This window comes from Zonotrichia albicollis, chromosome 8 (genome assembly GCF_047830755.1).
Source record: "Zonotrichia albicollis isolate bZonAlb1 chromosome 8, bZonAlb1.hap1, whole genome shotgun sequence".
In the NCBI taxonomy this organism is placed as follows: Eukaryota; Metazoa; Chordata; class Aves; order Passeriformes; family Passerellidae; genus Zonotrichia; species Zonotrichia albicollis.
This window is the reverse complement of record NC_133826.1, coordinates 24,332,733-24,355,607: the sequence shown is the minus strand read 5'-3', so window position 1 is coordinate 24,355,607 and position 22,875 is coordinate 24,332,733. Positions and strand designations below refer to the sequence as shown.

The 22,875-nt window shown below is 42.3% G+C and overlaps 1 protein-coding gene across 5 annotated transcripts in view; it reads right to left on the bottom strand.

The window, feature by feature from the left end:
- Window positions 1-22,830, bottom strand: part of SWT1 (SWT1 RNA endoribonuclease homolog) — a 26,716-nt gene extending 3,886 nt beyond the window's left edge. The window contains exons 1-17 of one of the 5 annotated variants that reach the window (XM_005487035.3): window positions 22,680-22,830; window positions 21,733-21,807; window positions 19,644-19,702; window positions 18,219-18,966; window positions 17,160-17,231; window positions 16,964-17,020; window positions 16,253-16,382; window positions 16,041-16,142; window positions 14,352-14,540; window positions 13,919-14,012; window positions 12,599-12,735; window positions 11,799-11,947; window positions 10,412-10,550; window positions 9,500-9,645; window positions 8,191-8,399; window positions 7,212-7,340; window positions 464-530 (exon numbers count right to left, since the gene is read on the bottom strand). In XM_005487035.3, the coding sequence (XP_005487092.2) occupies window positions 464-530; window positions 7,212-7,340; window positions 8,191-8,399; window positions 9,500-9,645; window positions 10,412-10,550; window positions 11,799-11,947; window positions 12,599-12,735; window positions 13,919-14,012; window positions 14,352-14,540; window positions 16,041-16,142; window positions 16,253-16,382; window positions 16,964-17,020; window positions 17,160-17,231; window positions 18,219-18,966; window positions 19,644-19,702; window positions 21,733-21,798 (2,493 nt within the window). In that variant the 5' untranslated portion in view covers window positions 21,799-21,807; window positions 22,680-22,830. Of the gene's footprint in view, window positions 1-463; window positions 531-7,211; window positions 7,341-8,190; window positions 8,400-9,499; window positions 9,646-10,411; window positions 10,551-11,798; window positions 11,948-12,598; window positions 12,736-13,918; window positions 14,013-14,351; window positions 14,541-16,040; window positions 16,143-16,252; window positions 16,383-16,963; window positions 17,021-17,159; window positions 17,232-18,218; window positions 18,967-19,643; window positions 19,703-21,732; window positions 21,808-22,654 lie in introns of those variants that run through there. The other 4 variants (XM_074546291.1, XM_074546290.1, XR_012581421.1 and 1 more) reach the window with 4 other exon arrangements.
- Between the last annotated feature and the right edge of the window lie 45 nt (window positions 22,831-22,875).

Sequence of the window (22,875 nt, the reverse complement as noted above, 5' to 3'; positions counted from 1 at the left end):
AGAATTCTTCCTCCCCTCTTAAGTTACCCTATAGTTTTATTCACATATACATACGTGTAGATATATGTGTGTGTATCTCAAATGAAATAAGTTCTGATTTGCATCAATTCCAAAAATATATGTGAAGGCCCAAACCCCAAATACATTTCCCTGCACAGCAGAGCACTGCAAGCCTGAAATATGTAACATATTAAACAGAAATATTCTACTAAAAACATTCATTTTGAGGCTTTTTTACTCTCCACAGCAAGTCATTCACACCAACTGAGCACTCAGCAAATCACATGAACAATTCAAATACCTGTTGAAATCCAACCAAAATCTATCTTTATGTTCAACAACTAATAAATAAGAGCAAAGAATCAAAATTCTTAATGGAAATACAGTGATGAGACATGACCTCAGAGCTTCTTGAAATAAAAACTGTAAGTGAAGTGATCAAACCCCAAAGAAAATGCCATACCTCATGTCTTCTGAGGAAGTTATAGAGGGTCCAAATATCTTGGAAACTGCTGGTTGGGGTTAAAATTCTGAAAAAGAAAAGTCTGGGGATGATTTAAAGCAAGTAGAAAAGGAGTCTATGAAAGAGTTAAAAAAATGTCAGAAATCTTCAAGGGAAAAAAAATTACTTGAACAAAAAGGAAATTATGAACTTTGAAGAATTTTCCCTTCCACTACTCTAACAGAATTAAAGAGCTTATTATTTCTGTGAGGACTTTTCTGAAGGCTTTTTCTAATTAAGAATTCCCTCCATGTTTTTGTGAGCCATTTCTGAATGAGGAGGGAGGAAACCCAGCATTAACTGAAAGCCCCTTGGTGCCCACCAGTGAGGCCCCTGGGCTCACACACAACATTCCCACCCCAGCTTTAACTCATTCCCTCCAGATTCCCACGTGCAGCCCAAATGCTGCAGCTCACTTTCCATTTTTGTTACTTCTAATAAGCACCAATTCCCACTCAATACAGCCAAGGGCCAGTGGGATGCAGCAGCTGAAGAGAGGTGGCTTTAATGAAGCTCCTTGATGAACATCCTTTTCCACAAGGCTCCAAAGCCAATCCAGTAAAGAACTTGGTTTTTAACAAAATTAATTATCCTCATCTATTCAGGCAGATACAATTCAGTTCCACCTCAGAGTAACTTCATTTGCATTCACCAGGAAAAGCAGAACCCTCCTAAATGCTGCAAAATGTACCTTAAAATCAACACAAAATTGAAACACAAGTAACACCTTATATATATTAAGAAATACTGAGAAAATTCTGGATTTTTAAGTCTTACATAGTTAAATCATGATTAAGATAATGACTGAACTTGGAAAAAGAAAATTGTTTGGGGAAAGCTCTATTTACTTTCCCATGGGAAAGTGCCCAAATTCTCTCCCTCCTCTTGCAAGCTGTAGGCTTCATTTATAAATGAATTAATTAGGAATTGAAAAAAAACAGGAAAGTAACGGAGCAAGTTTAAAAATACCAGTTAAAGGAGCCTGTGTTTGAAGCAGGCTGGAAGACCATGACACAGCACAGGATTTATTGTTGAGTTCCCTCTAAAAGCAGAGCGTCCACTGCTTTTTCTCATCTTTTTTCATAGGAATTATCACCAAAAATTAGTCATGCATTCTTCCCCCTGCTTCCTAAGAAGCAGTACCCAAAATGTTTGCCTTAACAGGAGTCAGGAAGGGAACCAAGTGGCTGCTCTGCCTAAAAACACCTCAGAAACTTCCCTGGGCACCTCAGCGACAATCGGCTTTGACAGCGGAAAGCCCCGGCAGGGAGAAGCTGCCAGCAACCCTCCATGGAAACGCTGGGAATCCTGGCAGCTCCCACTGCCCCAGCAGCTCCCATCCCCACCCAACAGCTCCCATTCCCACCCAACAAAGTGGGATTCTCCCACTCCCACACCCAGCAGCTCCCACTGCCCACCCAGCAGCTCCAGGCTATCCAGCCCTGCCTATCACACCCAGCACCTGCAGCAGCAGGAGCAGACCATCCTGAACCTGGGAGAGGCTGAATTATATGAATGATTCCTCATGGAATCATTCCCTCCAGTCAGGCAGATTCCTCATGGAATCATTCCCTCCAGTCCAGGCAGAACCTGCCTGACTGCTGCCATCAGCCTGGATGCACAAGTGGACACAACACAAAAGCCACGGTGTTATGAATAATCTCACCCCAAGGCCATCACAAAATGCTGGGGTAAAATCTGTCCATCCCTGTTCTTCCTGCTGTACCAAGGACTGAGATGCCAGTGGAAAACCTGGCCACAGGAGCTCTCCTGAGGAAGGATGGAGGGAACACACAAATGTATTCCAGCAAGACCTCAGGTGTATGGACAAACTCACTGTGCTTTCAGCTCTTTGGGGAAAAAACCAAATAATGTAATTAATCATCCAAGTAACTTAATGTTAAACCCTGTATCTCATTTTATGGCCTTTGCCTGGATGAAGTCAATGGTTTCTGGGTTTGCACTGTGGAATGAGAAGTCTGACATTTGGCTCCAAGTTTTATAGCAGCTCCAAATGTAAGAGATTTGTTGTTTTGAGGGGGGAGCCCTCATTCCACACAGAGCCCTGGGAAGCTGCTGAGCTGCACCATAACTCCCCCACAGATTCCCAACAGGTCAGCACTCACAAAACAGCCTGGTGCTGTCTGCAGCTAAACAGGGGCTGCAATACCAGTTCCAGTCTGGGAATATATTCTTCTGTACAAAACTGACACATTTCTGTCTGCAGAGCAATGATTTCTCAGCACCACTGCTCCCTACTGCTTTCAATCACTTCATGTTCCTTTCATCACCTGTAGCCATCCCCCTGTGCTATGGAAAATGGACATTTTAAGGGAATGGGAAGCACTGGGAAATTTGGACCTGTCTGTAGGAGCACTGACTCTGCCTCCATTACTTCATTAAATCAAGTTGCCCTCATTTCAGTGGAAGTTTCTCAGTGATAAAACATCTCCCTCAACTACAGAACTATGTCTGGAGAACTGTCTATAAATCAGTAATCCATGAAGGAAAGGGCTTTTACATCCAGCTGTTGTAAGCAGCCATGTGAACCTCAGCACTACAACACCAACCACTGCTGCTGCTCCTCTCTCCACACTGCTTCAGAAGCAGAGGGTGGAAATCCATGGAATCACTTGGCCTTGGCATCAGCACAGCCTTGCAGAGCCATACCACAACACCCCCCATTCTGTACTTCAGCTTCAACCTAACAACTCCAGAGGGGTTCTACACAGTTTTCTGGAAATATTGAGCATGTGAGGTAAAGAAGGGAATGTCAAAGAAACACCCAAGAAATTACTATGGATACCTGCCACCAATTGGAGGTTAAATGCTGTCTTGGGGGCAGGAGGGAGAAAGGATAGAGTCAGACTTGATGATTTCATCTCAAGTGTTTCTCAAACCACTCCCAATGTTTACCTCCTGTCCTGTCAATCACCTGATGCCAAGCACAAGGTGTAAGATACAGTAATAAATAGAAATGGATAAGAAATAGATCAGACTGTCTCGGCTGATGGTGCTGGCACCCCTGGCTCTACAGGCTCCAAGCACCGTGGCTTTAGAGCCCCATGTCTGCAACCTTTCTGCTTTCCAGACTGCTCTAAAGGCACCAGGGTGTGAGCAGCTGCACAGCAGCACCTCTGCCCTGTCCCCTGGGGAGCACTGCCCACCTCCAGCTCCGTTTGAGCTTTGTTTCTTACAGGTGTCATTAACATTGGCACAACACAGCATTTCAGTTTGGGGCTGGCAGCAGAGAAGGCTGCAGGTAAGTTCTGTTTCAGGTTTCACCTAAATGCATAAAACTCTAAAGATCAAACAAGTAGTGATTGGAATGCCTGATATTTTTTGAACAGGGAGCTAATGCGCATTTTAGTTCCAAAAAGAGACTGTGTGCAGAGAAGATTAAAGGCAGAGCTCTTCATCTAGAGACTTTATTGAGACTTTATGGCAGAAATTATTAACTGACACCAGAGCCTAAGGGAATGAAGACAATTATCTATTGAGACATCAAGGAGAAGAGACCTCAATTCCTCCACTGACCAGCTGAAAAAATAAAGAGGACACAGTTTCTCTGCATCTGAGGAATTCTGTACTAAAGCTGGTAACACTGCAGAATTGTTTTAAATTATTTCAATTCCGTGATCAGTTCTGATATAATAACACTTTCCTGCACTACTGAAATCTTAAGAAATTACACTTTTAATTTACACATGTTTATAGAGCCCTGGACTAAACCACATCTTTCCAAACCATTGGGAGTGTGAGAGAAATTCAATTTAGATAAAATATTAGAAAAGCAGAACTCAGGCTCCTTATGCAGTCAGTAACAGACAAATATTTTACAGGTGACAGCATATTAGTATAAATATTTAGGAGGCCTGTATCTAAGTGTATATATAAGCTTATAAGCTATAAGACATGAGTGATTTTCAAGTTGGCATATGAACAAAAAAATTCTTTTTTAGCCAAGAGATGAAAGGAAAAAAATCCAGCTTGAAATAACTGCATCAATTCACCCAAGACTGAATTTTCTTTCTTTCCTACAAGGAAAGAACAAGGATTTTTTATCTAAAAGAAACCTGGCAGGAAACATGAAGACAATGTCCAGTTCCCTAGGGCTGCATATAGAAACTTAAAATCACAAGTTCTGTTCAGCTGAGGGCAAACATCAGCTAATCTAAACCCCTATTTCATTTTAAAGAGTTAATTTAAGAGACCTTAAATAAGGTGCCCCAATTAACTGGTTCCAAATAATACCCAACTCAAATAAAATATAAGCCACCAGTGAGAACACTCACAAATCCTCAATCCAAAATAATTTCAAATCATGTAATGGTTTCACAATTTCACTGGATGCTTAAATTTCAGAGGTTTCATCCCCTTTGCCCATTACCAATAGTAAAGGTATATAGTTAGAACATGCTAAATGTACTGATTATTCTTAATTTCAGACCTGAAGGCTGTCATTGCTGGCATGCAGAATTGTGCAATACAAACACACTCTGCTACCAGTGCTGTTAGAAGAAGAAATCAAGACAAAATTTAAAAACCTGCACAGTGTTACAGAAATTACCAGAACAGGGAAACATGCCAAAAGCTGTTACACATCTTCAATGAAACAGATTTTTTTTTCCTTTTCTGTATCTGTATTTGTCATTAACATGTTCTAGCTATCAAGCCTGAATAGTTGGGGTAGTGCAAATGGTGTAGTTGTTTGTTTTTTTTTATGATTAAGGATATCATTACATTTATCTCAAAAAAAACAATCATGTTTTCTAATTGTTTTTAACAATCTGAAAATCTGAACTTTTAATGCAGTTGAACTTTCAACATCATTCACTGGTAAAGTTTCCAAACTTTCACAAGGTATTTTCTCTCCTCTTTGTTCCGGGCAGCAGCTATCAGAAAGTACCACAGAATCAGCTGTATTTGATCACTAAATACAGTGCTACCTGTATTTGTGCTACCTCCAAATATTCAAGACAGAACTTTCTCACTATTTTTTCTCCAGTGCCTCCTTTTTCAATCATGCCATTAGATTAAGTCACTGAGAGGCATTTTTTTCGAAAATCAAGAAATATAAATATGCTTGTCAGTTTCAGAGCAAAATGAAAGTGAGGTGTCTCTGCCCATGGAGGGGGTGGAAACAGATGAGCTTTAAGGTCCCTTCCAACCCCACCCATTCTGGTTCTATGAAAGCTTCTGAATTTTTGCTTTAATATTCTGTAATATTCATAAAACTGCAATGAGACATTAACCTGGCTCCTGGCTCTTTGGAAAAGCTCCTCAGAACTCTCAAACTCCCTTAAACCCCTTCACTCAAGGCCAATGCAGGGAATGCTTGGAGCAAATTCTCCCCATTTCTTGCTCCATGATGCCACCTACTGCAAACCTGCACATCAGAGCAGGCATTTCCAAAGCGTCCAGCAAAACTACTCAATTCCAACAATCACCCTGTGCATTTTATTATTAGGAGTTTTAATTTTTACAGAGCCCTCCCACAAAGAAAACCAACAGTTTTAAATGAAACACCTCTGCAACACAAAAATAACCATTCTGAATACTCCATATTCCCATTTATTCTCAACTACCACATTTATAAACTGGTACCACAGGATGTCTTGCAAAAACTTTAGCATCAGAATGAAGACAGCAAAGTTTAGCAGTAACCTACTTGATTGAAACAATTTCCTTAGAGGGGAAAAAACCCACCAGCAATAAACTGAATCCATCAGCACTCAGCTGCTCAAGCTCACATTCCTACCCATATTTTTCTGCTTCTAATTTTTATATTTTGATCATTTATATTTGAAAGAGAGACTGTAATTCTTTGAATGGATCTATATTTCAGTGCCATGTAAAAAGGACTAAGCCAAGACAACACAGGAGATTCCTTATTCTTCCTGAAACTTACATTTTTGTGCTGCAAAAAAACAGGGGAGGGATGGGGCTCCCCCTGCCAGAGGACAGGGTTAGATGGGATACTGGGGAAGAATTCCTCTCTGTGAGGGTGGGCAGGCCCTGGCACAGGGTGCCCAGAGAAGCTGTGGCTGCCCCTGGATCCCTGGCAGTGCCCAAGGCCAGGCTGGATGGGGCTTGGAACAACCTGGGACAGTGGAAGGTGTCCCTGCCCATGGCAGGGGTGGCACTGGATGGGCTTTGAGGTCCCTCCCAACTCAAACCATTCTGGGATTCTGTGATTCTATGAAGACAGAGGGAATATTCTGCCTTAAGAGAGAATGCAGCTGATTGTTGTCGTTATGGCTGTCATGTAGAAAATGGGAACAGCAAAGCCCCACAACTTTACATCCTTCATTCTATTGGAACTTTGCCCCCCATCTGAGTGGGTCTCACATTTGAAACACAAATGCCCTGAATTATTCAGAGTTCCTGCCATCAAAACTGATGTATTAATCATAATCATTAATAGCTCCAGTTACACCTAAGCAGAGGCAACTTGCTGGTCTAACACTGGAAAACAAATCCCAGGCATCAAAGGCAATTCCCTGCAAGAGATCTCCACATCTGCAACACTTCCAGGTTGATCTTTTGCTACCAATGGTTCAAGGCAGCCTTGACCTTGGCAGCAGGATTTTTACTGCAAATCACGTCACCAAGCACACAAGAGAAAGAGTGGTTTGGTGCTGAAATACTTCAGACTTTTGTGACTTCAGGTGCCTGTGACACATTTGTGGCCAGCTGCAGTGCTCACCTGCCAATGCCCTCACGGATGTCCTTCACTGCTGCCAGCAGCTTCTGCAGGCCCAGAAAAGCCTCCTCAAACAAGGCCTTGCCAGCCATGGTCACTGCACTGGGGTCCAGCTTCTGGAACAGCTCAATACTGAAATTCAAAAGAAATAAAGAAGAGATAGAAAAGCAGTTAATAAAAAAGCTCTGACTGACATAACAATTTGCATGCTCCCAACTTTTGTGATCTTTGTTTTGGGCATTATCAATTAATCTAAATTGATTAATTACAGGGTAAAAAAAGCATGGTTTCTAAAGTGTGCTTGTTTGAAAGTTATCTAAGGCTATGTATCCGGTTTTCGGCTGTTTGGAGGGCCTGGAAAGGCCCGGGGTGGCCTTGGGGCAGCCCGCGTTCCAAAGGATGAGAAGAGGCTTCAGTTCTTTTCTCGGTCTCTGTTATTAATTGTTTATCTAAAAGATTTTCTTTCGGCCCGACAGAGCTCTGCTCAGCAGCCAGCCGTGAGCACACTCCCCCCCCCCTCTGGACGGTCAGCTATCTTTATACCCAAAGTTGCGTATACAATATTTATAATTTTTCCCCAATACCTTTCACCCTTATTGCCCGGTGCACTTTTAGTAATGACCAATCCCAAAGTGCCACCATCACCACAGAAGATGGAGGAGAACAAGAAGAAGAAGAAGGACAGGACACGCCCCAATTCCTCCATCTTACTTCTCTAAACCCCCCTGTACAGAAATCCTAAACCCTGTGTCTCACCCTCTAATTAACTAATCCCTTCACCATTCACCCCGGTGGAATCCTCCTATCCTCATACAGGTGTCGTCTCCCGTGTAGGGTCAAAGTCCAGCCACCAGACACTTCTGGCAACATTCCAGGACTCCCGAGCCCCCCAAGGGTGGTCTTGGTGACTCGGCACCTCAGTCCTGAGGTGCTGAGATCCCACAGCTATGTGTTAGTTCTGAGCCTTTTTAGCAAGCTGTACCTGTACAAGTTCATGGTGTTCCAAACACCTTCCAGGACTGACCAGATTTCCTGGTGCCTGTTTTCCTGAGCCACATGAAAGCTGGGTTGTGGCTCCTTTTCCTCAGTGCTTTGCAGATTGGGCATCGTGGCTTCCATTTTTTCACACGCAGCATTTTCTGAAAGAACCATGATGTCTTCTGATAAATCCTGCTCACTGTCTGCCCTCACCTTATAAAACAGTTCAGCAAACAAATAATCAATGTATTTGGTTCCTAACTTCAGAAAACCAGAATCTACACACTTCTACACATCTTTTTTTAAGCAATGCTCAAGAAATCAAGGCTGAACTCTTTGAGTCACCTTGGTTACTGCATCCAAAGCCTCTTCTGATAGTTTGGGCTGGAAGAGACCTCAAAGCCCATCCAGTCCCACCTCTGCCATGGGCAGGGACACCTTCCACCAGCCCAGGGTGCTCCAAGCCCTGTCCAGCCTGGCCTTGGACACTGTCAAGGATGCAGGGGCAGCCACAGCTTCTCTGGGCACCCTGTGCCAGGGCCTGCCTACCCTGGCAGGGAGGAATTTCCTTCCTGAGAAGTTTTCAGACAGAGCCTGATTCTCATGACACAGAACATCAGGTTCAGGGCTCACTGCATTGCACAGAGGTCCCAGCACAGGTGACTCCTGACCTTTCTTTCCCTTTCATCCTTTCCCAAAGACACCAAGAACTCTTTACAGCTGTTCTGACCTATCTTCTTTCCTATAAATCCAAATATTTCATCCATGCTCATTACTCCAGTTTTTACATCACTACATACAGAAATGACAGTAACCATAAACCAAGATAGTTGGAATTTCTTCCTCAGAGCTGAGCTGGAAATGAAGACTAACTTCTGAGAATACAAAAGGGGCCAGTAGAACCACCACAAACATTCCCAAAAAGGGAATCCCTTCTTCAGCTACACAGACAATGAAAGCTGAAGTAACACACTTAAGAACAGCAGTATGGAACCCATGTCAGAAGGAGAAACAGCAAATTTAACCTCTAAGGCCCATCAGATACAAATGCAATAGAAAGCTAAGACAAAATAATGGTTTTCAGTCACCCTTCTGATACTAACACATTTATATTAGAGAAAAAATGTATTAGCAGATATTCACTGCATGAAAACAAAAGTTAAAGTCAGGGTCTCTTCATTTCAAAAACACCCCAGCAACATTTCCTGAAGTAATCTGGAAATGCTGGGAATAATTAGGAAATCTGAGCCAGGTTTGGAACATGAACGACTTGAGGATGGAGTGAAGTGGACAAACACCAAAGCTGCCCTTACCCCCCCGAGGGTCTCACAGAGTTTTGCCACTTCAGCATAAGCCTGGGGCAGGACACCGTTGTAGTCTGACCTGCAGCTGAAAGCATGGAGCAAGTTTTTGGATTCCTGGAGTAGGACACACACTGTTGAGGAGTCAAATGGTTTATCTGATGTTTAGACATTCATGTAAGAGGGAGGAAAAAAACAAGTTAGGATTTAACAGTCTTGGCAGGCAAACTTAATACTCAAATACCTAGATTAACAGAAGCACTTGAAAAGCCTAGGAAAATGGTTCAGAAGCATCAGGTACAACAATCTCAGAGAAACATGCATGAGATTGCTCACTCCTTAACCAAATTTATCCTGGGATCTTACACAAGATCAACTGGCATATCTAAAATAATTCTGCAGAACAGCAATATCCCAAAGAGGCAGAATCAAGAAATCCCAGGATAGCTTGAGTGGGAAGGGACCCACAGGGATCAGAGTCCAACCCCTGTCCCTGCACAGACACCCCAACAATCCCACCCTGTGCATCCCTAGGAGCTTTGTCCAAACCCTCCTGGGGCTCTGGCAGCCTTGCCCAGCACCCTCTGGGGGAGTTCACCAGGCCTGTCAAAACAAATGTTCAAAGACATCTTTAAACAAATGGAAGGTTTGTGGAGGTTTTATTTTAGTTTGCTTCTTTTTAAAACAAACCTCCCTGTCCTCACATACCACATTAAATATCCTTTGCTCCTCCCTAATTTTTTCGGTAAATGCAGATCATTTGGCCACATATAACATGGAGGCAAAAGAGGGAAAAGGATTATTTGTTTTTTAAAAATAATTCAGACCCAGGTGACCATTAATACACAAAGCCAGTTCCATAACTTAATCCAGAACATGGAGGCTTTTTACAAGTTTACAATTAACTTTCTCAGGGACTGTTACCTGCATAAAGGTGTTTAGAAAGACATTCAATGCTTGAAAGTAAACTCCTTGGCACTATATAACCAAAAACAGCCATCCAGTGTTTTTTATAACATTTCAGCAGGTTTGCTAAGGTCCATGGTGGCTTCAGATACAGGATCTGGAAGAGAGTATGTCATAAATTCAAAGGCTGGTTTTCATTTAGACATGTTCCTATAAATCTCACAACTGCTCTGTTCTTCAAGAATGTGACAAGTTGTGACTGCTGAAGGAGAAATTCAGTGATTCCTCAGAAATAAGACCAGATTTAAACAAGTTTATCTATTAATAAAGATTTGATTCAGCAGCACCATGGGTTAAACAGTGATGCTCATTCAGAAGAAATGCACAATCAATCAGTCTCATGATTTGTGGTTCCCCATTCCTCAAAAACTCTTAGGACTTTTGATTTAAGTCAAAACTGATCCAATGAGTTACTTGTGCACAAAAGCCAACAGTAAAAAGAATAAAAAGAACAACAGTAAATTTGCCTTTGATTTTCCAGTACTGTTACAAAGTAAAAATAAACACTCTGACTACTTACACATGAAGTAAAATACGTGTGTTGCAAAAAACTTGAGAATTCATTACTATCAAGTGAAACCAGTGTTTGAAGATATGTTTAAAGAAATTAACTAAGTGAATAGACAAATGATTGAAAGTTTAGCAGCTAATCAGGGCAGCTTGGGAAACAACAGTCACCCCATGATTTTGGGGGATTTTTAAAGCCACAGAGGCTTATATGCAATAAATTTAAACTTTTAACAACTCCCCCACCAGCTATAAAATGGAATCTAAAGTAAAGCATGGATGATTTGAAAGTGTCTTGTACATGGGTATGTATCTTCTGCAAACCATACTTCTGCAAGCATGTTTAGAGGTTCTCATTAGTACCCTTGTCTTTCTGCATCTGCACTGGAATCAGTTTAGGTGGGAACAATTTTATGCACACCTGGGGAAGAAATGCCTGCAACAAATGCCCTGATATTATACAGAACAAGATGGAATGATTTCTTGCAGGATGTATTTATAGTGCAGGATTTTACTTGAGTAGCAAAACTGAAATAGAATTTTAATGCCACTAATAAAAAGAACTCTGAAACTTCACATTGAGAAAGCAGCAGCCCTGTTACTGTGTCATTAAAACTCTATTAAAATACTGCATGTGTTGCACACTAGTGATCAAACAGGATAATCTTGCTATAAAATGAAATATTAGAAGTGAGCACTGAGCTGTTCCCTGTCAATGATATCAGGGACCTGGATGACTTGGGTTTGGCTTGGCACAGGTATTAATAGCAATAAAATATCAAGGACATTCAAACCTTTCAATAATCAAAGTATCAAGCAAAATGATGTAAGAAACCACCTCCATCCACAGGTTTCCAAATGCAAGTTTCATTTCAGTCTCCAAAATACAAGACAAAGCTTCTCCTAAGTTCTTTTCAAGGTCTGGAAGCACATTTGGGAATTGTGCAGTAAAACCAGCATCAGCTCTTGTCTTCCCAAATTCTGTATCTGCCAAATCAATGACACAAAAGGCAGTTATTGAAACTGGGTTTATATCTAATTCATGTTGGTGGCACATGAAGAACTTGTCCCCATAAATAAAGACACACTGCACTTTGGTTTATAAAGCAGGTGTGCTTCATCTAATTAAGTTTCAATTATTTCTAGTTATACCCACTTGTACTGTGTGTATTTTTAATTAAGAGCTACTAACCAAGAAGGTTAATGTCCCCAGAGTATTATTCATTAGTGATCTTACTCCACATTTCTTTTTTCCTTAAATAACTTAGATCATATACAGCCAGCATGGTTATCAGCAAGCACAAGAGGATCTCTGTAAGCTGTGCCTGTATCTTTGGAAAAATGAAAAAAAACCTCCTTCAGTCCCAAAAAGTTCTTTTAAATTACTCTAAACACAGGAAATTAATGCAGTGGGTTTTTCTATAAAATAAAAATATCTCATGTTTTAATTTCGTAGAACTCTGAGATGGTTTAATTAACATCTTGAACTTTCAGAAAACCTTTGAAAAAACCTTCCCCAAACAAAAAACATTCATAAAGATTCAAAGATTCAAAGCATAGGAGAAGTGAAGGCATAGTAGCAACTGCTCTTCCTCTACCCCATTGATTTTTACAAGCCACCATATTCCCCAGACTCACCCTGCTTTGGCTGCTGCAGCTCCTCAGAGTTCTGGGGCCTGTTTACATTCACATTCTGCAGAGCAGTGACCAGATCAGCTTTGCAGAATGCCTTGACCTCACTCACAATGGCTTTATTACACAGATTTTTATCATCCCTAGAAAATAATTAATTGCTGTCAACAAAGGAATAAAAGCAGCACACTGTATTTGGAAAACTTATTTTGTGAACTTGATTATATAGATGAAGTCCTCTTTTTTAAGCAATTAGAAGCAGTTCAAAAATTTAAACCAGAAAATTAGGTAAAAATGAGAAACAGACTAAGAAGTGTTTCAGGGTCTAGGTTTAAGAAAAAAATAGCTATAATTAGTGATGCTTACTTGCTATGATCTCAAAAAGCAAAGCAGGCAATGATTCTAAGATGGCACTATCTTATTTGATGGCTACAGTTAATTCTCCTTGTTGAGACCCTTTTCAAACATTCTGCTGGCCAAATCTTTATCCCAGATACCACTCTGAGTTCTGCTCCAGCAGAACTACTTTAAAAACCCAGGACAAAGTAGTATCCCAGTACTTTCTCCAAAATTCCCACTGCTTATATTGGTAGAGGATAAAGGGATTTTTGGATGAAAACCAGTTCTGAAGTCACCTCCTGTTTTTTGATCAGTGAAACCTAAAACCACCAGCATGACCCTACGAACACTGTGACTGAAATGGCATTTTCAGCAGCCACCTGTGTCAACTTGAATAATCCAAATGGTGGCCAGAGTTTTAATCTCACTCACTGAACCATGCAGGAACTGGTTCTGGCCAAGACCAGAGCAAGTAAAGCCAAGGAGTATTAGTGCTTTGAGCTGGCTTTACCTGGTCCTATCAAATTCAAAATCAATGCCCAGAGGTCAGCTGTTATCCTCACAAACAGGAACAGCAGCAAATCCATCCCCAGCTTCTCTCCTTCTAAGATTACCTCCTTCCTTGCTTCTGCCCACCTGGCTGGGAACAGGGATGAAGTCTCTAACTGGATCTCAACCCTTAATTCACATATTTTTTTCTATTTTGTCACTTCAAAAATATTTTTTTATGAGAAACCAGAATAAAATCTGAGAAAACTATGCTTTAACAAGTTTTATAACTGAATATTGGGTAAGCTGAATTCTATTTCAGGCCTCAAGACCATGAAAGTGATTCCATCTCCAGTTGTAGTGGTTTATTACATCCTTCTACTCTAGCTTTTAATAGGGTGATTGCCCTTCCAAGAGCTCACATCAGAAAGTGCTCTTTCTTTAAGCCCTGCTTTGAAAGCAGCATGGGAGGAGAGCTAAAGGCAGCCAGGAACTCACGTGCAGAGGACAACAAGAGCTTGTGGGAAGAGCTTCTGGTACTGCAGGCAGCACTGCAGGACTCGGTCATCGTTGTTCTCGTCACTCAGCCCATCTGCAAAGGCAGGGCAGGCACAGCTGAGGGATGTGGGCACAGCTCAACCTCACAAACACCTCAGTGCACTCTCATGGTGCTCTCTGTACATTTAACACCCCCAAACGAGGACACAAGGGTAAGGTGAAAGTGAGAATCAACTGGTAAAACAACAGATAGCGGAGACATTCACATGCCACAGCCTTGGATACACTCTGAAGGCTGCTGTAAGAAATTAGCTCATGTTAATTAGCAAACAGCAGAGTGAAGAAGTCTCCATTAAACTCAGAATTCTAAGGCTGCCACTAGGTGAAGTGCAAGGATGAAGTACCCAGCACAAATGGATTGCACATGTATTACACATTTTTTGAGAAGCCAGCTGCATGGATTGCCCCCACAGTTTGGAATCCTGGTTCTTGAGACACTTGTAGATGAACTGCACTGCAGGGATAGCTTTGTCCCGAACATGCTGCAACATTTTCCCCTTCTTCAAGTTGTCCAGCTCTTGTAGGACGACCCAGGGAATGATTAAGGCAAGTCTATCAACTCCTGGAAGGAAACAAAACCACCACCAATAAACAATGGTATTTGCAGGAACGACACAATACAGAGAACTTTCAATTCAAGCATCATCTTTATGCAAGTTCACACCTTTCTGCCAGTAGTTTGCACAGGCCTTGCTCGCTAGAAACTAGCATTTGAAAAAAAGCTGGAAAAGGCTGACTTCCCTCTACACTGATTACATAGAAAAGTGACAGTAGCAGGCAAACATAAAGGAGACACAATTTTAATCAGCAGAATACTTTGACAACATTAATAACACATATTTGCACCAATTATCTTGGCACACACCCGCTGTGAGATGTTGCAGCAAGGACAAACAGCAGCTGGAACACCAGGCTGCACACACCCCAGTGACCACAGCAGTCACTGTGCCAAAACAAGCAGCAAAAAAAGCAGCAAGGGCTGGTGTTCATTACCAACCAGCACTCCTAAACCAGGAACAGAAAGTGTGGCTATTGGACCACAGTTTTATTTGTAGGTAAGTATGGGCTGAACTTTAAAGCTTTTATATGAAATACAGGGGTAAATGAGAAGTTTAATGACTGTTCTGTTGGTCTCCCCATGACAAATACTTCAACTGTTTTCTTTCTCCTTCATATTATGAGAACAGAATTTTAGAAAAAGGCATTAATAACTATGTGCCTTACAATAAATTAGGCTGGGAATCAGCAGCCTTCTCAATATAGTGGGTCTGGTGCAGGACCAGACACTGGGAGTGCTGGTATTCTAAAAAGGCATTTCAGTGTACATAAGACAGCAGCATTCCTAACCTGAAAGAAGAAATACAGTCTGACACACTCCTGAAAATCACTTAGGCCCTAAGGAAAGGCATTTTCCAGGTGGCTGGAATAAGTGTATTCATTAGCTGAAAGCATCAAAGCACCTTAGGCATTCTGACAGATTCCAGACGTGCCTACCAAGAACTGACATGGACAATCCCAATCCTGCAAACATTAAATAACCCACAGCTTCCTAGAATATTAGAGGCAAATATTAAAGCCAAGGTCTGCATTCTGAATTCCTGAGAAATTGCTCAGTTGTGCCACCTTTACCAAGACAGAAACAAAGCACTGACGACCTAATACTTTTTAGATAGTTTTATATTTCTAGAAAAAGAAATCCTAAAAGGAGATAGGAAAATAGAGTTCTCACTAGTAAGGGGTTAAATGCTTAAATTATGTTTTTAGAAAGGTCTAAGACTTATTTACTGCTAAGAATTCAAGCATAATCCTAGGAGTATCTGCCATGATTTTCTGCAGGTACATGGGCTGTAAGCACAGTAGGTTCTGCTTCCACGGCTGAGGTTTCCCTAGGATGCACCTTGTTTGGGTTCACAGAACCAGGCTCTCTGTGTGCCTTCTGCCTCTGCACGAAACCTGCTGCCTGTTTAAGGAACCCAGGGCTTGGTTTCTTTCAGGAATCCTGAAGCTCTTACAGCATCTCTTTTTCTTAGAATGTCTTACTCATCAGAACACATCTGCATACCTGGTATATCCTCAGATTTCAGGGATCTCACAAACTCAAGGTGACTAATCATTATATTTGTGTCAATCACCACTAGGATGTTCAGACCAGAACTAAAAGCCCCTAGGGGAAAAGAAGAGAAAACAGCAGAAATAAACAGTTGTGTGCTCCTTACTCATACCATTAATAACTTGTTGCAACTAGAGAGCAAGGCAGATCCAATCATGCCATACCAGCGGAAGTATTTAAATCCTGTTCTGGAAGATCTATCTCCATGCTTGTAAGTTCTCCACAGGTCTGTACTACAGACAGGGCCATCCTCTTCTCCACACGAGCAACGTGCAAGTCTTCAGCTATCTGCATCTACAGGGAGAAAATGAGCATGTGTGTAATCCATTGGAAGGAATCACTTCATAATTATTCCCCAAAAAGACACTTTTGCATTAAAACTGTTAAAATTGCCTCAAAATGATGTCTGAAAAATTTTAAGTCAGTACAGGAAATACAAATCCACAAGAACTTCTACATCCAAAATATGGCCGAGAAAGATTTATGACCTTTCTACATGATATTCAAAAACTTTGCTGCATTTTTTTGCTACACAAACTGCAAGTTTCCTAACAGGCACTTCTTAAAAAAGATGTCTCTCTTCCAACTAAAAAGTTAAATGATGAAACATGAGATAGCTGGAGCATGTGAGCAACTCTGAAGGCCCTTTTGTTGCACATGGTAACAGAAAGACACACTTTATCTCAGAAAGTTCCTGATTAGCAACACTTCAGCAAGTTTGCTTAGTTTTTTAAATAAATGCTCCACATTTGAGTGTAGACCATGAGTCAACAATGTCAAATACTTGGGAAGGTCATGGAATTGTCCAGTTACACAACCTCGGTGCCCTTGGTCTTTAAGACAATACAGAAGTGTTAAATGAAAGCATTACCAACCTCTTGGTCTGTTTCTGTGTTCTGACTGTCTTGAAGGGGTGGAAAGTCTTCAGAGCTCTGTAGGGAGAATTAAAAACACCACAAACACACACCCTGCCAACATCACAAAATATCAAGGAATACTGAGGTAAAAGGGATCCCCATGTCAGGAGTTCTGGAACACAGCCCTGCAGTGTTAAACAAGTCCCTCACTCACCTTTGGGACAGGCACAGGCTTTCTGACTTCACCTCCCTGGTAGGAGTCAGATGTGCAGAGGCCCTCAACATTCTAGAAACAAGCAGGAACAGAAGAACAACACATGTCTTAGAGGGGTTTTTAGAGAACACTGGGTACTCCCAAGTGAATAGGGAACATAAACTACAATTATTAGCATCTACAGTATCATTTTAATATGGCTTAGATGCATGGCTTTCTTTTAAATAAATGACTGGATTACACAGCAAATTCCATCTGAACATTAACCACCCCCCCCCCCCGTTTTTACATTGAAGATACCTGACTAGGCTGCCCAGAGAGGTTGTGGAGTCTCTATCCTTTGTCCTGAGCAGTGAGCTCTGGCTGACCCTGCTTGAGCAAGGGGGCTGGACTGTATGGTTTCCAGAGGTGCCTTCCAACCTCAATGACTCCCCAGCTTTGCATGTAATAACTCTTAGCACACACACAAAATGCCCACAGTATTGTAACACAAACTGGAATCTCCAAAGTTGCTGGGCATTTTCACCAGAACAGCAAAAAACCCCCATGGATCAAGATCCAGTTTGTGTTTGGCTCTGCACCACAACCTGGCTTAAAAACAAACCCATCACAGATAAAAGGGAAGTTCTGCAGCACACATACCAATTTAGTCCCACATCCACCCCAAGCTCTCCAGGCATCACTCTGCTAGCAATGCTCTGTCTGGCAGCAAGTTTTCATTGCTTCAGTTTATTCATTCAAAAAATGAAATAACCTTATCAGCTCAAAACAAAAATTCAGCTGATTTACACCTAAACTAAAGTATTCCACACCCCCAGCAGCAAAGCAAAGCCATGGAAGCATCTGTGCAGACAAAGTCCCAAGACCTTTACTCTTCTGGTCTGTTTAACATTTAGCTGAGGAACATGGAAACAAGGTTTACATTAGGATCAGAAAAATCCACCTAGTTAGCTATGAAACCTGGCTGGATTCTGTAAGAAGACAGTCTGCTCATATAAATCTGCCATTAAGAAGCCATCCTGAAACATCTACATAATACAAAGAATGGGTTCTAATTACCTGCTTAAAACACAATGCTGTGGCTTCCAAGTCTCCTTCTTTAGCTCCTGGGTGCTCAGGAGCTTTTGGAGAACCGGGGCTGTGTTTCTTGTGCTTCCAAGAGTCCAGTCGTGGTGGAGTTTCACATGGGGAGTGTGATGATCTGTGTTTACTTGTGTGCCTCTTTTTCTCAGCAAAGTCCTTATATTCTTCTTCCTCCTCCTCCTCCTCTTCTTCCCAGAGGCTAGATAATACACTTGGCTCCTTAATGGCAGGTCTGTCACCATGCCCAGTCCCTGCAGAGCTGTCAGGTGGCTTTTTGGGAATTCTGAAACCCTCACTCCACTTTTTTGAGCCCTCTGCCTTTTTATGTGGTATCTCATACACAGAGGACTTAAACTTTTCTACCATAGTTTGTTCTGCTTTTAGCTTGAGCTTACAGAGTTCAGCTTTCTCTCTCTTTTTCTTCAGTGCCTTGTCCCTCTGAAGCTCAAAGCTGTGCCAGAGCCTTTTTCCTTCTCTTCCATCAGAGCGACTTCTTTCCTTGCTGGCAGTCACCACATCAGGAATGCGGGTGGTTTTGCCATGTTTGATTTCTTTGGCTTTAAACTGGATCACTATTTTCTTCTGCCTTTCAGTATGAATTGAAGAACCATCTGGGGTTTTGCTTCTCTTTGGAGATTTTTCCTGGGATCTTCCATCTGCATCATCAAAAGCACGAGAACTTCTGTGTCGCTTCTTCTCGTGCCCATTTTTCTCTGGTTTGGACCTACAGAAACATGATCAACAAAGTAATGTAATTTAGCTCAGTTAATGGAAAAGAGCAACAAAAAAGGCATCTGCATTTAATTGAGACAGAGCTAAGCATTTATGAGCACCATATTCCTAAATATGAACTTGAAGCAACAGTTATCCTTCAATAGTTCAATATGGCATTTTTTTGGATTTACCTTTCTCCACTGTTTAGCCATTTCAGCTTCCAGAAAATGGAGAAAAAGCTTTTTCTGCATTCACTGCTGGTTGGAGAGACACCCTACACAGTCGAGTTTCTTCTTATCACACAGATAAGTTTTAACAGCAGTTCAGTGATAAAAGGAGGTGTGTTACCTAAAAGGTCAGCTTGGTCACACAGTGCCAAAACACACACAGCTTTCAAACTGTTTATCCTGCACTGGCTGAGGAACTTGGAAGGGAACAACAGAGGGGAACATAATACCTTTCTAGAGAAATCATTAATTATATGAAAAATTATTAGGAAACTCCCTTATAAGAGCAGAGAAAATACTCAGTAATTATATTTACTGTACACTGGGTTTAAAATATCCAAAGAAAGACTGGTTAAAACACTATATTTAGTGAACAGGCTGAAAAAAAGTCTTCAGCATTAAGTCCTCAGCATTGTTATATTTTAGAATAGTTCTATTTAATGACAGATTGAGAATTTACCTCTGATGTTCTGTTTCTTCTTTTGCAGTGTGCTTGTAAGATCTTGTGTCTTCAGAGTTCTGAAAAAAAAAATCAGGAGCTTACAGAGGAAACTGCAGTTGAAAAAAAGCCTTCATAAGACAATGTCAAAACTGGGTGGTTTGGCTGCTTAGAGAAACACTAAGGTCAAAGGGTGCCAAGGATGTGCATGCAAAGATAAGGGTGCAAAGGGTTTAACAGCACTTCATGATTTAATCATGGAGCACCTTAATGCTTACAAAGTGATTCAAAGGGTCCACTACAGCAGTGACAACTACAGTCCTGAGATAGTAACATTCCTACCATGATCAATCCACAGGCACTCACTCAGGTAAAACCATGTCCACATGTAGTTTTTACACACCTCTGGGTTACAGGACTCAGTTTTCCCCAAACCACAGTAGGGTGCAGGAGGTTACAACAGAGAACAGTAACACATGGATTATTTTGGATAAGGAAGCTCCAGTCACTTCATCCTTTCACAAATAATTCACTCCTTCAATAACTGGGGCCTGCTGACTCAGTGAGGCCACCAGGTCATTGCTGCAGTGATTTTTCCTACCTAGAGAGGCCTTAGCTGGTTGACTCCCACACTAGAGGGCACTTTATGCAAAAATCAAAGGCTTGCAGAAACCAGGGGAGTCCTAAACTAAGGCAGTTCTTCTGCCTGTGGCTGGTCTGGAGCTGCAGGACCAATACCAGCAATGCAAAGAACAAACAGAATGACAATTCCAAAGGCACCTCCCTGCTGTCCCAGCAGCTGGAAAGCACTGAAGGAGCTCCCTTGGGGTAGGCGGAGCTCATGGTGCTACCGGGACAACTTCTGGTGATGACAAACCCATTTCCAGCTGCTCATTTCTCTCTTCAAGGCCTATTCCCTGACAACCATGAGTTTTCATGACATTTTTAGTTATTTCTTTTCAAACTACCCCCTCCTTTTCTCAAACGTTTTCATTTAATTCAATAATCATAAGCAAGTTTTCTTACTGTTCCTCTCCTCCCAGCAGGACCAGTTTGGGGTATAAGACACCTCCCACCCATGCTGGGATCACATAGCAAGGCATTTGCTCCTGTTAGAGACTTCCTCATCTTTTTGCTCTTAAAGCTCGTGAGGCATTAGCAATGGCAATAAGCTGCAGTATGAGGTTTTAAGGCAAGTGTTTACCCTTTGTATTACATAAGTAAAAAAACCCAAAACAATACAGCATCTTAGGATAAGTTAATTTTAAAAGACAAATCGAATAATAGTAAGGAAATCAGGGCAAGAAAGAATAGTTACAAACATGTGACTTTGAACAACATTTTCTCTATGATCAGAAAGCTTCTAACATGAATAATTCAGTTTATAAGTCCATAATCATGCTCATTTATTAACAGTTACAAAAAATTTTTGAGAAGACAGCTAAAAGCTTTCTTACTTTATTCCTTGCAAACTCCAACAGGGAAAAATTTAGCAAATTTAAGTGTGGATTTAATAAACTACTGATTTATCAACTATGTACTGTACTTCTAAGAGTAAATAACTTGTCAGGAGTTGGACACAAACAATAAAAAACAATAGGAAACTACACACAAGTATGACCCAAAGGTGACAACTCCTGAAGCACCTGCATTTTACAAGTGATCCAGTGAAAGCTGACTCACTAGAGTCAGCTAGTACAAGTATGTACTAGAATATGCTGAGAATTTTGGTCGTTAATTTATGTCTCAGTAGGTAGAAGGAAAAATTTGAGAGTCACTCACCAAAATGCTGTGAAGTGCAACTTGTGGTTAATTATCCAAGTTACAGAGCAGTGCAAGAAAACAGCACTGGTTTCAGCACCAGTTTTAAACCCAACTTTCCTCAAACAGAAAGATACACTAAAAAGAAAAAAAATTTTATTTTCTGATACCCATACTACTCACAGCTTCTGAATAAAAATGCATAATCTGCCCAACTCAACCCCCCTGCTGTTCTTTATGACTGTTTTTAAACTGAATTCATCCTTCTACCACATGGCTGCTAAACAATGTTCTCTTGAATGTAGGAGGTTGAATTAAGATATAAAAGTAATAATACTTCTGCTCTTACTTTGTCATCCTGGCCATCCAAAGAGACTTCCTTTCCAGACCGTTTCTTCAGCTTCTTTTTAGACATCTTCAAATCCTGTGAAAAAAGCGTGTTGTCTTTATTGCTTGTTTTAAGTTTTTAGGGATAAAAATAAGTTTTAACTGCATAGAGAAATATCCTTTATAATAGTCTTGTCTCCTCATTACAGAGCCACAGCAGATCTGAACAGGGTTAATTAATTATTCACATCTGAGGGGACGCCAGAGCAGAAAGGACAACAATTCCACCTGCTCAGAGACACCTATTTTGTACCAGCAAACAAACAAAAACTAGCATCCTTCAACACTGAGCCGTATTACAAGTTTTAAGACCATCGGACACTGGCAGGAGCAGCCCAGGGCGGTGTTGGAGTCCCCATCCCTGCAGGTGGTGTCCCAGCAAGGCCGGGACGTGGCACTCAGAGCTCTGGGCTGGGGATCCCGGTGGGGATCGGGCACAGCTTGGGCTCGTTGAGCTTTTCCAAGCTGTGACTGTCTAAGGCAGTCCCGGCTGTGTGACAGCCGTCTCTGGCCCCTCCGAGGATGGAGGAACCACAGTGACACCCCGCAGCAGCCCCTCCACACAAACTGCGCGCACCACCAGGAAGTTCAGGGTAGCTGTGGATTCACACGGAGCTCCCAGCGAGGCGATCCCAGATCCCAGACCCGAGCAGGGCAGCCCGGGGCCGGCTCCGCCCTGAGGCGCGGGCAGCGCCGGGCTCTGGAGGAGCCTCTCACGGGGGGCTGAGGGGCGACAGCTCCTGCCTCGCTCGCTCCCTCCCTCCGAGGGGGCAGCCCGGGGGCCCGCAAGGCACCCGGGGCGCTGCCCACAAACACAGCTCCCCTTCCCTTCCGTCTATTTCCCTTCCCTTCCCTTCCCTTCCCTTCCCTTCCTCCCTCCTCACAGGACGCCGTGCGGCGCCGCCTCACCCCGCTCGGCCGCTCCCCGGCGGGCCCCGCGGCAGCTGTCGGGGCCGTTCGGGCGGCTCGGGCCGTGCCCGCCGCGGCTGCCCCGGCCCCGGCGCGGCTCCGCCTCCGCCGCGGTGCGCGCCGGGCCGGCCCGGGCGCGGCTGGGAAGTGTAGGCGGAGCGGGCCGCCCTCGGCGTGAGAGCTCCGCTGCGGCTCC